This window comes from Primulina eburnea, chromosome 8 (assembly GCF_022965805.1).
Source record: "Primulina eburnea isolate SZY01 chromosome 8, ASM2296580v1, whole genome shotgun sequence".
Lineage (NCBI taxonomy): Eukaryota > Viridiplantae > Streptophyta > Magnoliopsida > Lamiales > Gesneriaceae > Primulina > Primulina eburnea.
The window spans coordinates 11,412,914-11,426,943 of NC_133108.1; the positions used below are offsets into that span (position 1 = coordinate 11,412,914).

The 14,030-nt window shown below is 43.9% G+C and overlaps 1 protein-coding gene across 1 annotated transcript; it reads right to left on the reverse strand.

The window, feature by feature from the left end:
- Window positions 1-1,646: 1,646 nt before the first annotated feature.
- LOC140839011 (uncharacterized) lies at window positions 1,647-13,161 on the reverse strand. Its single transcript, XM_073205636.1, has 6 exons — window positions 13,041-13,161; window positions 4,489-4,926; window positions 4,100-4,278; window positions 3,096-3,727; window positions 2,682-3,042; window positions 1,647-2,198 (listed from the first exon to the last, which is right to left on the reverse strand). Exons 1-6 carry the CDS (start codon window positions 13,159-13,161, stop codon window positions 1,647-1,649), a joined length of 2,283 nt encoding a protein of 760 aa, XP_073061737.1.
- Window positions 13,162-14,030: the final 869 nt, after the last annotated feature.

The following is a 14,030-nucleotide window of genomic DNA, read 5'->3' on the forward strand; positions in this document are numbered from 1 at the left end:
GGGCTTTAGCTTTCAAAACTGGTTCCTCGGAGCCCCATTGCACACCGGCATAAAGACATAGGGCCGTAATAGTATGTGCACAAGGGAGACTGATAGTCATGAGTCCCGTGCCAGCACGTATGATAAAACTGTGGATGAGCTTCCCAAGATCGACGGTTCTCCCAGTCATTATGGCGTAGATCAATGCCACCTTATCCTTTGTAATCTCCGTATGATGTGATGATGGCATGATCCGTGAGAGAATAATCGATGCCCAACTGCGTGGAACACAGAGTAAGTCAGACTTCTTCAGAGTGACTGGGGAGCCCTGATTCAAGCGCCACTCTGCACCGTCGATGCATAAGGTCCTGATAATTTCATCGTAGTTCACCTCCCCAGTGATCAACTCAGTGTACCCGTCATTTTCAAAATCCGGCAGATTGTAGATTGCATTAATGGTGGCCGAATCAAAATATACGAGTTGCCCTCGCACCAAAACTCTGTATTTCTCATGTTTTATTCTCAAATTCGCATAAAATTCACGGACTACGGATATCACGGCGTCTGACGGAGACTGTGCTATATCTACCCATTCCCTTCGCACAACTTCCTCGATTATATCGCATTTAAGGTCGCTCATATCTATCCCTCTTTCCTTAATTAAAGATCGAGACATAGTGCTCTCATACACCTCAGAGGCTTCCTCGTTCCAAAATTTGTGAGCATCGTAGGAACGAGACGAGGAAGCCCCATCCTTTGATCTTTTTCTAGGCGGCATAATTTTCAATTCTTGTCCACACCAATAATTAACAAATATAGAGCACAAACCCACCAACAATTGCTTGAAATATGAAAATTATCCCAAACAATAATAATGTAGAAGAAACGGTACCCTTGAGTGTAGATAATTAACCGGAGATGAAGCTCGGCGGTAGCTAGTGGCAGCATCGAGGGCCGGTGACGGCATGCTGCTGGATGTGCGGTGGCGGCGACAGTTGCTGTTGGTGGTTGGGTGAGTATTTGTTGAGGGAGGTGGTGTATTGTAGGAGTTTGGGAGAAATTTTGGCAAGGCTGGGTGTTGGATTTGTGGAGGAGAGGATTTTGGAGAGGAGAGTGATGGAGGAGGCGGCTGCTTGTTGTGGGAGAAGAGTTTTAGTTTGTAGAGTAGGGTTTGAGTGAATGGGTATAAGAGAATCGGGTTTTAAAAGGGGTAGGTACGCGGCGCGTGCAGTCGCGCGTTAAGTGGCGCGGCCGCGCGCCCCTCTGGTGGCCTTCAATAATTGAGTACGCGCGGTCGCGCGAGAAGTGGCGCGACGGCGCACGTACTTCTGTCTTCCATCTTTGGTTAAGGGCGCGCGTTAGCGCGAGATGTTGCGCGGCCGCGCGCATGCTTCTGGTCTTGCCCACTGAATCCAGGCGCGCTGCTGCGCGAGAAGTTGCGCGATGGCGCGCATGCGTCTGTTCTTAACCCCTCATTTTTAAAAAAAAATGAATAACCTGCAAAAATAAAACGATTCAAATTAATACTTAAATATAGAAAATTAAAAATATTAACTAAGAAATTGAATTAAAATAATAAAGCAGAACGAATGCGAAAATAAATAAATGCGGGTTGCCTCCCACACAACGCTTGGTTTAACGTCATCAGCCCGACTACCAGTTTTTGTTCAATTGGGTTCACCCAGACTAAAATTGTCAATATTCCTCACTTCAGTTCCATAGTATGACTTAACCCGCTGTCCATTGACCTTGAAAGTTCGTCCATCACTGCACTTCAACTCGATAGCCCCATGAGGATATACTGTTTCCACTACAAATGGCCCTGACCAACGTGATTTCAGTTTACTAGGAAACAATTTCAGACGAGAGTTGAATAGTAGTACTTGTTGTCCTGGTTTGAGCTCCCTTCGGACAATGATTTTTTCATGCCACTTCATAGTTTGCTCCTTGTAGATCTTGGCATTCTCATATGCGTCATTTCGGAATTCATCCATCTCACTTAACTGCAGTTTTCTGACATCGCCAGAATCTTTCAGGCCGAAGTTCAATTTTTTAACTGCCCAAAATGCTCGGTGCTCCAGTTCTAGTGGCAAGTGGCATGGTTTCCCAAATACTAGCCTATATGGAGACATCCCAATAGGCGTCTTGAATGCGGTCCGATAAGCCCATAACACATCATCCAACTTCATAGCCCAATCCCTCCGGTTGGTGTTGACAATCTTTTCCAGTATTTGCTTAATTTCCCGGTTGGATACTTCAGCTTGTCCATTCGACTGAGGATGATATGCTAGTGCCACTTTGTGCTTCACATTGTATTTAGCCAAAAGTGAGTTGAAAATTCTATTGCAAAAATGCGTACCTTCGTCACTTATGATGGCTCTCGGCGTTCCAAACCTGGTGAAGATGTTTTTATGCACAAAGTTCACTACAACATGAGAGTCATTAGTATTGGTGGCGATTGCTTCCACCCATTTCGACACATAATCAACAGCTAATAGAATGTAAGAATTACCAAAAGAAGGAGGAAAAGGTCCCATGAAGTCTATACCCCAAACGTCAAAAAGTTCCACTTCCAAAACATTTGTCAGTGGTAATTCGTGATGCCTAGAGATGTTTCCTAACCTCTGGCATCTATCACATGATTTTACTAAGGTATAACTATCTTTAAACAAACTAGGCCAATAGAAACCAGATTGCAATACCTTAGCTGCTGTTCGTGACGCTCCAAAGTGTCCACCATATGGTGAAGAATGACTCTCCAAAATTTGTTGGGCTTCGAGACCCTCTACGCATCTCCTAATCACTTGGTGAGCACACCTCTTGTACACAAATGGGTCATCCCAATAATAAAACTTGATATCATGGACAAACTTCTTCTTCTGATGATAGTTCAAATCTGGAGGAAGAGTACCACAGGACAAAAAATTTGCAATATCAGCAAACCAAGAAATTACAGTGTTTACCTCAAAGAGTTGCTCATCCGGAAAAGTTTCCTGTATAGCTCCCTCTTCTTTCTTCTCCTCTAGCTCAAGCCTCGACAAATGATCAGCTACCTGATTCTCACTGCCTTTTTATCCTTGACCTCAAAGTCAAATTCTTGTAATAGCAAAATCCACCTTATCAAGCGTGCTTTTGCGTCTTTCTTGGCGAAAAGGTAGCGAATAGCTGCATGGTCAGTGAAAACGATTACCTTTGTGCCAATCAAATACGGCCTGAATTTGACGAAGGCAAATACTACTGCAAGCATCTCCTTCTCGGTCGTAGTGTAATTCTGCTGAGCAGCATCCATCGTACGGCTTGCGTAGTAAATCGCCCTAAACATCTTGTCCTTTCTTTGGCCTAAGACAGCGCCCACTGCATAATCACTTGCATCACACATTAGCTCAAAGGGCTCCTTCCAGTCCGACACTATCATGATCGGTGCGGTCACCAATGCCATTTTGATCTTCTCAAATGCCTGCAAACAATCATCATTAAATATAAAAGTCGATTCTTTTTCAAGTAAATTACATAGGGGTTTAGTGATCTTAGAAAAATCTTTAATAAATCTATGATAAAACCCCGCATGTCCGAGAAAGCTCCTTATTCCTTTGATGTTCTTTGGTGGGGGAAGTTTTTCGATTGCAACGACTTTAGCTCGGTCCACCTCTAATCCCTTGGACGACACTTTATGTCCAAGAAAAATACCCTCTTGGACCATAAAATGGCATTTCTCCCAGTTAAGAACTAAGTTCTTTTCTTGGCATCTCTGCAAAACAAGGGATAGGTTATGTAAACAATGATTAAACGCCGAACCGAATACCGAAAATTCGTCCATGAAGACTTCCATTATTTCCTCTACCATATCTGCAAAAATGGCCATCATGCACCTCTAGAAAGTGGCAGGTGCATTGCATAGCCCAAACGGCATTCTCCGAAAAGCAAACGTGCCATAGGGACACGTGAAAGTAGTCTTCTCCTGATCTTCTGGGGCTATAGCAATTTGGTTATAACCTGAATAGCCATCTAAAAAGCAATAATGACAATAACCAGCAAGTCTATCTAGCATCTGATCAATAAAAGGCAGTGGAAAATGATCCTTACGTGTGGCATTGTTTAACTTTCTATAATCAATACATACTCTCCAACCGGTAACAGTGCGAGTAGATATCAGTTCATCATTTTCGTTTCTAACCACAGTTATTCCACCCTTTTTCGGTACAACTTGTACAGGAGACACCCAACTACTATCAGAAATGGCATAAATCACACCAGCATTTAGTAATTTCAGTACCTCATTTTTCACAACATCTTTCATTGCTGGATTCAATCGCCTCTGGTGATCCACATGAGGAGTATATGACTCCTCAATCAAAATTTTATGCATGCATATAGTGGGGCTAATTCCTCTAATATCAGAAATCGATCATCCTAAAGCAGTTTTAAATTTCCTCAATACTCTCAATAATTTATCTTTTTCAGTACAAGTAAGAGAGGAAGATATGATTACCGGATATGTCGACTTTTCACCTAAAAATGCATAACATAAATGGCTTGGCAGTTCTTTCAAGTCAGGCGAAGGTGCTTCTAACTCAATTTTCTCATTTATATCTAACTCTTCAGGCGGTGCATCTATTTTTCTTTCCTTCAGAGATGCTTCAAGAGCCAACAACTGTTCTTTCACTTCCCAATTGTCTTCATCAACAGATCCTGCAGCGCTTGTCAAACAACACTCCAAAGGATCCCTAGTTCCTGCACAATTAAGGGACATACATGAGTCTAAAATATCAATGCTTTTACAAGTGCTTACCTCATTTGATCCCTTCATGGCGTGATAGATATTAAAAATAACTGCTTCTCCGCCAACTCGCAGGGTAAGTTCACCCTTGTGCACATCTATCAATGCCCTTCCAGTTGCCAGAAACGGTCTCCCAAAAATTAATGGAGCATCATGATCCTCTTCCATATCTAAAATCACAAAGTCAGTAGGAAAAATAAATTTATCCACTTTTACCAGTACATCTTCGACGATCTCACGTGGGTACGTGAGACTTCTGTCCGCAAGTTGTAAGGTGATAGTGGTAGGTTTGACTTCTCCGAGCTCCAAATCCCTGTAAATAGAAAATGACATCAAATTAATACTTGCTCCTAAATCACATAAAGTTTTACTACATTTAGAACCACCAATAAAGCAAGGAATAGTAAAACTCCCTGGATCTTTTAGTTTCTGTGGTAGCTTCTTCTGCAGTATGGCGCTACACTCTTCAGTAAGGTTCACAGTCTCAAACTCCTGCAGCTTCCTCTTCTTAGACATCACATCTTTGATAAACTTTGCATAATTCGGCATTTGCTCTAAAGCATCAGCAAATGGTATGTTGATGTGTATCTTCTTAAAAATCTCCAAAAATTTCGCAAACTGATCATCCAAATTCTTTTTTTTGAATCTCTGAGGGTATGGATGTAGTGACCCGTTCCAGAATCACCTACTAATCAGAACTTAAGCATGCAAAATTAACACTTAAAACTGAATCAGGTAAACAGCGGAAAAACAATAATACAACCCAATCGAATCTGTAAGTACAAAATACTTAAACAACCAGATCGAACTAAATTCCAAGAACAAATACCAACAACTACAGGTCAACCTCTGCCAGCTCCCTGTCCACTCCCTCCTGGACCGTCTAACCTGAGACCTGCCCCATCGAATAGGGTGTCCAAAACAGAGATAAACCGAGGACGTGAGCATAAAACGCTCAGTACCGAAAGCATGAGTATACAAGACTATGACATGCATGTATGCAAAATGTACTGGATACCAGGATCTGGGTATAACGAAATACTGCTCAGACAAATGACGTCAAGGTATGTAGCACTCTGCGCCGTCGCACCAGGAGGTGGCTCCCATACCAAATGAACCTGTGGATATACTGGTGACCTGACCACCGTCGGCCAACGGGGTCCAACCATCCACAACAAATGAGGGCTGAGCACCCTCTCAACAGGCTATCTCAAAGATAATCAGGCTCAACATGATTATGCAAATGCCGCATAATAAACCATGCATCATATGACAGATAATAATGCAACATATAAACATGCAACACATAGTAAAGCATACTCAATCCTGCTATCTCGGATAGTACTTTCGTACCTCAAACCAGTAGATCCTAGCAATCAGCCCTAGAATCAAGCCTACAATCCAAGTGATACCATATCACTAAACCACATCTAAAAGCCTTAACTAGACTAATAGATACTCCCAAATCTCAAAGGGAACCCAGAACTATACCTGCGTCCGTAGTCAGCCCACTGATGCCGCTAGCCCCCAACTAGAGCACAGCTCCGCTACAAAACCAGTAGCTCCCCGCTAGTGCCCGAACCTCGGGAAAAGACTAGAAACCCATCAGAAACGACTAAAACGCTCTGGAACTCTCGGAATTGGCGAGTGAAAAGTGAAGCCTCGCGCTTCTATTTATAGACAACGATCGGAAGATCCGATCCTCTTCGGAAGATCCGATCCGGTGCACTTCGGAAGATCCGATCCACTTCGGAAGATCCGAACTCTGCATGTCTTCCACGTGTCCAGCCACCTGTCTCGGACGATCCGTACCCCGATCGGACGATCCGAACCCTGACATGACATGACTCGTCTGACTCCGAACAGAACGGTCCATCCGAACCCACTTCGGACGATCCGTACCAACTTCGGACGATCCGAACCCGGTTCGGTCCTTCCGATCCCACCGAAATACAATTAATCCAATAATTAACTCAAATTAGGCATCGGGATACTACATTCTCCCCCTCTAAAAAGGATTTCGTCCGCGAAATCGGGTCTGAAGAATGACAATTCTGAACAACAATACATTCAACTTAAGAATGAATTACAACTGAAGTACGACTGAAATCACAATCATAACTGAAAATACTACAACTAGAACAACTCTGGATGCTCTGACCGCATGCGACTCTCTAGTTCCCAAGTAGCTTCTTCAGTACCTCGACGCTGCCACTGCACTAAGACAAGAGGAATAGTCTTATTCCGCAGTACCTTATCCTTCCGGTCTAAGATCGAAACCGGTCTTTCCACAAAAGACAAATCTGGATTCAGCTGAACTTCTGTCGGATGCAAAACATGAGACTCATCCGCTACGTATCGTCTCAACAAGGACACATGAAACACATTGTGAACACTAGACAGATACGGTGGCAAAGCTAATCTGTAGGCCAAATCTCCCACACATTCTAAGATCTCAAAAGGACCAATGAATCTCGGAGATAGCTTACCCTTGAGTCCAAATCTCAGAATCCTCCGAAAAGGTGATACCTTGAGAAACACTTTCTCGCCTGCATCAAAATGAAGAGGTCTGCGCTTGGTGTTCGCATAACTCGCTTGTCGATCCTGAGCAGTCTTAATCCGCTGTTTGATCACAAGAACTTTGTCCATGGCCTGCTGAATCAATTCTGGACCCTCGACCTGTCGTTCTCCGACTTCCTCCCAGAACAGAGGAGTACGACAACGTCGACCATACAATGCTTCAAACGGAGACATACCAATACTCCTATGAAAACTGTTGTTGTATGCAAACTCTATCAGTGGCAGATGATCCTGCCAAGCTGGCCCGAAATCCATCACACAAGATCTCAACATATCCTCAAGAGTACGAATAGTCCTCTCTGACTGACCGTCAGTCTCTGGGTAATATGCAGTACTCAAACTCAAGGTAGTGCCCAAAGCTTGCTGAAAGCTGCCCCAAAATCTAGATGTAAATCGAGGATCTCTGTCACTAACGATACTCACGGGCACACCATGAAACCGTACAATCTCCTGAATGTACAACCGTGCCATCCGATCGAAAGTGAAATCTCTGTTATACGGAAGAAAATGGGCAGACTTAGTAAGTCGATCCACTACCACCCAGATAGCATCTCTATTCCCCACAGACATAGGCAAGTGAGTCACGAAGTCCATCGTGATATGCTCCCACTTCCACTCCGGAATAGGAAGATTCTGCAACAAACCTCCAGGTCGTCGATACTCAGCCTTCACCTGCTGACAGACTAGGCACTTGGAGACATACTGATAAACATTACGTTTCATACCTTTCCACCAAAATCGAGTCCTCAAATCCTTATACATCTTGTTGCTCCCTGGATGAACACTCAACTTGCTACGATGAGCCTGGGACAAAATCTCCTCCCTCAAAGTGTCATCTTCCGGTACAACAACACGACCAGATAAGCACAAAAGACCCTCGGACTGATAGTGGAATCCAGAAGTATTATCTCCATCAGCCAACCGAGCTAATTTCTGAACCTTAGAATCAGACATCTGAGCATCTCTAATCCGAGAATACAAAACTGGCTCGGACAAAATAGTAGCTATACGGATACTCTCTGTTCCCTTCCGATGCTTACAATTGAATCCCATCGAACAGAAATCCTGAATAATCCCAGATACAGCACAAGTCTGAAGAGCAGATAATCTCACCTTTCGACTAAGAGCATCGGCCGTGAGATTCGCAGATCCTGGATGATACTTGATCTCACAATCGTAATCCTTGAGTAGATCCATCCAACGACGCTGACGCATGTTCAACTCAGCCTGAGTGAACAGATACTTCAAACTCTTATGATCAGTGAAGATCTCAAATCGCTCACCATACAGATAATGGCGCCAGATTTTCAAAGCAAAAACGATCGCTGCTAATTCTAGATCATGAACAGGATAGTTTTCTTCATGAGGCTTTAACTGTCTCGACGCATTAGCAATCACATGCTCATTCTGCATCAGAACACACCCTAGTCCCTGTAAAGAGGCATCGGTGTAAACACTGAAACCACCAGATCCAGACGGTAAAGCCAAAACAGGCGCAGATGTCAAACGTCTGCGAAGTTCCAAGAAACTCTCTTCGCACTCTGATGTCCACTCAAATGAAACATCTTTCCGAGTGAGTTGAGTGAGTGGCTTAGCAATCTGAGAGAAGTTGACAATGAAACGGCGATAATACCCAGCCAATCCCAGAAAACTGCAGATCTCGGCTACTGTCGTCGGACGCGACCAGTTCAATACCGCTTCCACCTTGCTTGGGTCAACTGAAACTCCTTTGCTAGAAATGACATGACCAAGGAATACAACCCTGTCAATCCAAAACTCACATTTACTCAACTTCGCATAAAACTGATTCTCGCGAAGTGTCTGTAAAATAATCCTTAAGTGTTGTACGTGTTCTTGCTGATCATGCGAATAGATTAAGATATCATCTATAAACACCACAACAAACTTATCCAAGAAATCCCGAAATACCCGATTCATCAGGTCCATAAAAACTGCTGGTGCATTCGTCACCCCAAAAGGCATAACCAGAAACTCATAATGCCCATACCGGGTCCTGAATGCAGTCTTCGATATATCTCCCTGATGAACTCGAAGCTGATGATAACCAGACCTTAAATCAATCTTGGAATACACAGAGGTACCTTGCAGTTGATCAAATAAATCATCAATCCGTGGCAACGGATACTTATTCTTTATCGTCGCACGATTCAACTGCCGATAATCTATGCAGAGCCGCATAGAACCATCCTTCTTTTTGACAAAAAGAACTGGTGCTCCCCACGGGGACACACTGGGTCGAATATACCCCTTGTCAAGAAGATCCTGCAACTTCTGCTTCAATTCTTGCATCTCCGATGGAGCTAAACGATAAGGAGCTCTAGAGATTGGTGCCGTGCCTGGCACTAAATCAATGCCGAAATCCACTTCCCGAACGGGAGGAAAACCAGGAATCCCCTCGGGAAAAACATCCGGAAAATCGCAAACCACTGGAATGTCACTGATACCGACACTATCTGCGGACGAATCAATAGCATAGATAAGGTAGCCTTCCCCGCCCGACTCTAAAGCACGACAGGCTTTCAGAGCAGAAACCACAGGCATCGGGGGTCGCGCTCCCTCTCCATAGAAAAACCAACTGTCGCCCTCAACTGGACGAAACTGCACAAACTTCTGATAACAATCCACAGTAGCTCTAAACATAGTCAGCACATCTATTCCCAGAATGCAATCAAAATCCTCCATCGCAAGAATCATCAAATTAGCAGTTAAAACATTACCCTCAAACTCTAGAGGACAACCCAAAACTAGACGTTTAGCTAGCACCGAATGACCCATCGGTGTGGAAACAGATACCACAACGTCCAAAGAAGTGAAAGGTAACTTATGACGCTTAGCAAATCTCGCAGATATGAATGAATGCGATGCACCAGTATCAATGAGAACGTAAGCAGGTAATCCACATAATAAAAACACACCTGCGATAACTCTCTCGTTCTCCTCAGCCGCCTGATCCTGGTTAAGAGCAAAGACCTGCCCTTGAGTACGCGGTCGGAGGTTAGAACCCTGAGTAGACTGTCCCTGCTGCGGCCTCTGATGAACTGAAGCCTGAGAACCAGATCCTGATCCTCCGCCCGTCTGTGGACAATCTCTTTTCATGTGGCCCAACTCACCGCACTTGTAACAAGCACCCGCAACCTTGCGACAACGATTCACAAGGCCCTCATACGATGTCGGATCATCGCAGACAACAACCCGATCATAAATCTCCTGATTGAGGCCCTGAAGAAAATGGTTATACTTGGCACTAGCATTGTCACTGACATGCGGAACATACGGAAGCAACTCAAAGAACTTCTGCTGATACTCATCAACAGACAAACTTCCCTGCTTCAGATTGATCAACTCAATCGCCTTGGTCTGCAGAAGAGCTGGCGGAAAGTAAAGCAACATGAAAGCGGCTCGGAAATCGGCCCAAAGAACTCGACCCTGTCGCTGAACTATCGGTGCAGAGGTAGACCTCCACCACTTGCGCGCACCACCCTCCAGCAAGAAATCAAGGGTATCAATCTGCTGCTCCGCCGAGCACTTAAAAGTCTTGAAGTAGCTCTCCATCCTCTCAAGCCAGTTCTCCGCAACATCCGGAGTCTCACCGCCCGAAAGAGGTTTCGGCCCCATCTGCAAGAACCGATGCATACTAAAACTCCGAGGCTCATCACGACGGTGTTGACGACGTTCTCGATGCTCTCGACGACGCTCCCGATCGTCGTGGTCTCCCCAGCGTCCAACGCTGCCACGACTACTAGCATCGTCGTCAAAACCAGACATCTTTTAGCTACAAAAGTTACCAGAGATTAAACCCAAAAGAACAGTTCTAAATCCCAAAATCTTAATGCATGCTCTGATACCATAAATGTAGTGACCCGTTCCAGAATCACCTACTAATCAGAACTTAAGCATGCAAAATTAACACTTAAAACTGAATCAGGTAAACAGCGGAAAAACAATAATACAACCCAATCGAATCTGTAAGTACAAAATACTTAAACAACCAGATCGAACTAAATTCCAAGAACAAATACCAACAACTACAGGTCAACCTCTGCCAGCTCCCTGTCCACTCCCTCCTGGACCGTCTAACCTGAGACCTGCCCCATCGAATAGGGTGTCCAAAACAGAGATAAACCGAGGACGTGAGCATAAAACGCTCAGTACCGAAAGCATGAGTATACAAGACTATGACATGCATGTATGCAAAATGTACTGGATACCAGGATCTGGGTATAACGAAATACTGCTCAGACAAATGACGTCAAGGTATGTAGCACTCTGCGCCGTCGCACCAGGAGGTGGCTCCCATACCAAATGAACCTGTGGATATACCGGTGACCTGACCACCGTCGGCCAACGGGGTCCAACCATCCACAACAAATGAGGGCTGAGCACCCTCTCAACAGGCTATCTCAAAGATAATCAGGCTCAACATGATTATGCAAATGCCGCATAATAAACCATGCATCATATGACAGATAATAATGCAACATATAAACATGCAACACATAGTAAAGCATACTCAATCCTGCTATCTCGGATAGTACTTTCGTACCTCAAACCAGTAGATCCTAGCAATCAGCCTTAGAATCAAGCCTACAATCCAAGTGATACCATATCACTAAACCACATCTAAAAGCCTTAACTAGACTAATAGATACTCCTAAATCTCAAAGGGAACCCAGAACTATACCTGCGTCCGTAGTCAGCCCACTGATGCCGCTAGCCCCCAACTAGAGCACAGCTCCGCTACAAAACCAGTAGCTCCCCGCTAGTGCCCGAACCTCGGGAAAAGACTAGAAACCCATCAGAAACGACTAAAACGCTCTGGAACTCTCGGAATTGGCGAGTGAAAAGTGAAGCCTCGCGCTTCTATTTATAGACAACGATCGGAAGATCCGATCCTCTTCGGAAGATCCAATCCGGTGCACTTCGGAAGATCCGATCCACTTCGGAAGATCCGAACTCTGCATGTCTTCCACGTGTCCAGCCACCTGTCTCGGACGATCCGTACCCCGATCGGACGATCCGAACCCTGACATGACATGACTCGTCTGACTCCGAACATAACGGTCCATCCGAACCCACTTCGGACGATCCGAACCAACTTCGGACGATCCGAACCCGGTTCGGTCCTTCCGATCCCACCGAAATACAATTAATCCAATAATTAACTCAAATTAGGCATCGGGATACTACAATGGAAGGGTCGGTTTATATACTGGAGGTCGTTCAACTTTCACTTCTATCTTGGATTCCTCATTTTTGCTTTCTTCAACTGTTTTCTTACTTTCCACTCTCTCTTTAGGAATTTGTACCTCCAATTCCTTTCCACTTCTCAAGGTGACTGCCTTGCACTGTTTTTTTGGGTTAACCTCTGTGTTGCTAGGAAATTGACCCCTATTCTGATCTTTCAACGCGTTGGCCAACTGTCCAATTTGAGTTTCCAAAGATTTCATTGTGGCACCCATATTTCCTATGTGAGTCTCCATGTTATCAAGACGAGACTCAGTCCTTGCCATCCGCTTTCCCGACTCAGCAACAAACGTTCCTACCAAATCCTCAAACGAAGGCTTTCCCTCCCCCTTTGATGTATTGAACCCCGGTGGAGGATTCAACACATTTTTATTATTTACATAAGAAAAATTTTCATGATTTCTTAATCCTGGATGATAAGTATTAGGGGGAGGGTTACCTCGATATCCTCCGAATCCTCCAAAATTTATGTTGTTGACGTACTGAGCTTCTTCAGGAATAGATTGTTCTTCAGCAACAGTTGATGGACTCTCAGTTTCTGATGTGCTCTCTTTTTTCATCGCTGCTATTTGAGTGGTCAATGCAGATACCTGAGCAGTGAGTGACATAATATGGTCCACAGCATAAACTCCAGCTGTCCTTTTTACTCCTGCCCTTTCAGACGGTCACTGGTAGCTATTTATCGTCATCTGTTCCAGCAATTCGTAAGCTTGCTCGGGAGATTTAGCAAAGATCGTGCCACCAGCTGCAGCATCTACTGTTCCTCTTGTTTGCCCATTTAGACCGTTGTACAATAATTCAATTTGCACTCAGTCTTCGAAGCCATGGTTCGGGCACTTCCTCAGCAGTTCGTTGTATCTTTCCCATGCCTCATACAATTAGGGGTGTTCATCGGTCGGTTCGGTTTTAATTTATCTAATTTCGGTTCGGTTTTTCGATTTTCGGTTTTTGAATAATGTAATCCGAAACCGAACAATTGTAATTCGGTTCGGTTTCGGTTTGGTAATATAATGGACCGGTTTATACGGTTCGGTTTGTTCGGTTTAATTAATAATATATCATAAAGTGAAAAAAACATAAATCTTTTCAAACATTTAATTTAAATTCATAAACATATATATTCAAAATTCAAATCATAGCAATGCTTGATGATGGTGTCGCAATTCATAAATACATATATTCAAAATTCAAAATTCAAATCATATTCAAAAACAATAAAAAGCTACTGAAGATAAAGCTTGATGATGGTGTCGGAATTCTGAAGGAAGAAAGGGAGGTGTTCCAAGTAGTTGATGCCATATTGCCTGCTGAATATTAAATCAATGCAACATCTTCAAAATAAAACGCCCAAATGTTAATCATCCCACTAATTATTAAATCAAGTAATCAACAACCAAATATGAAAGTCTATAAATCATAAATTCCTAAT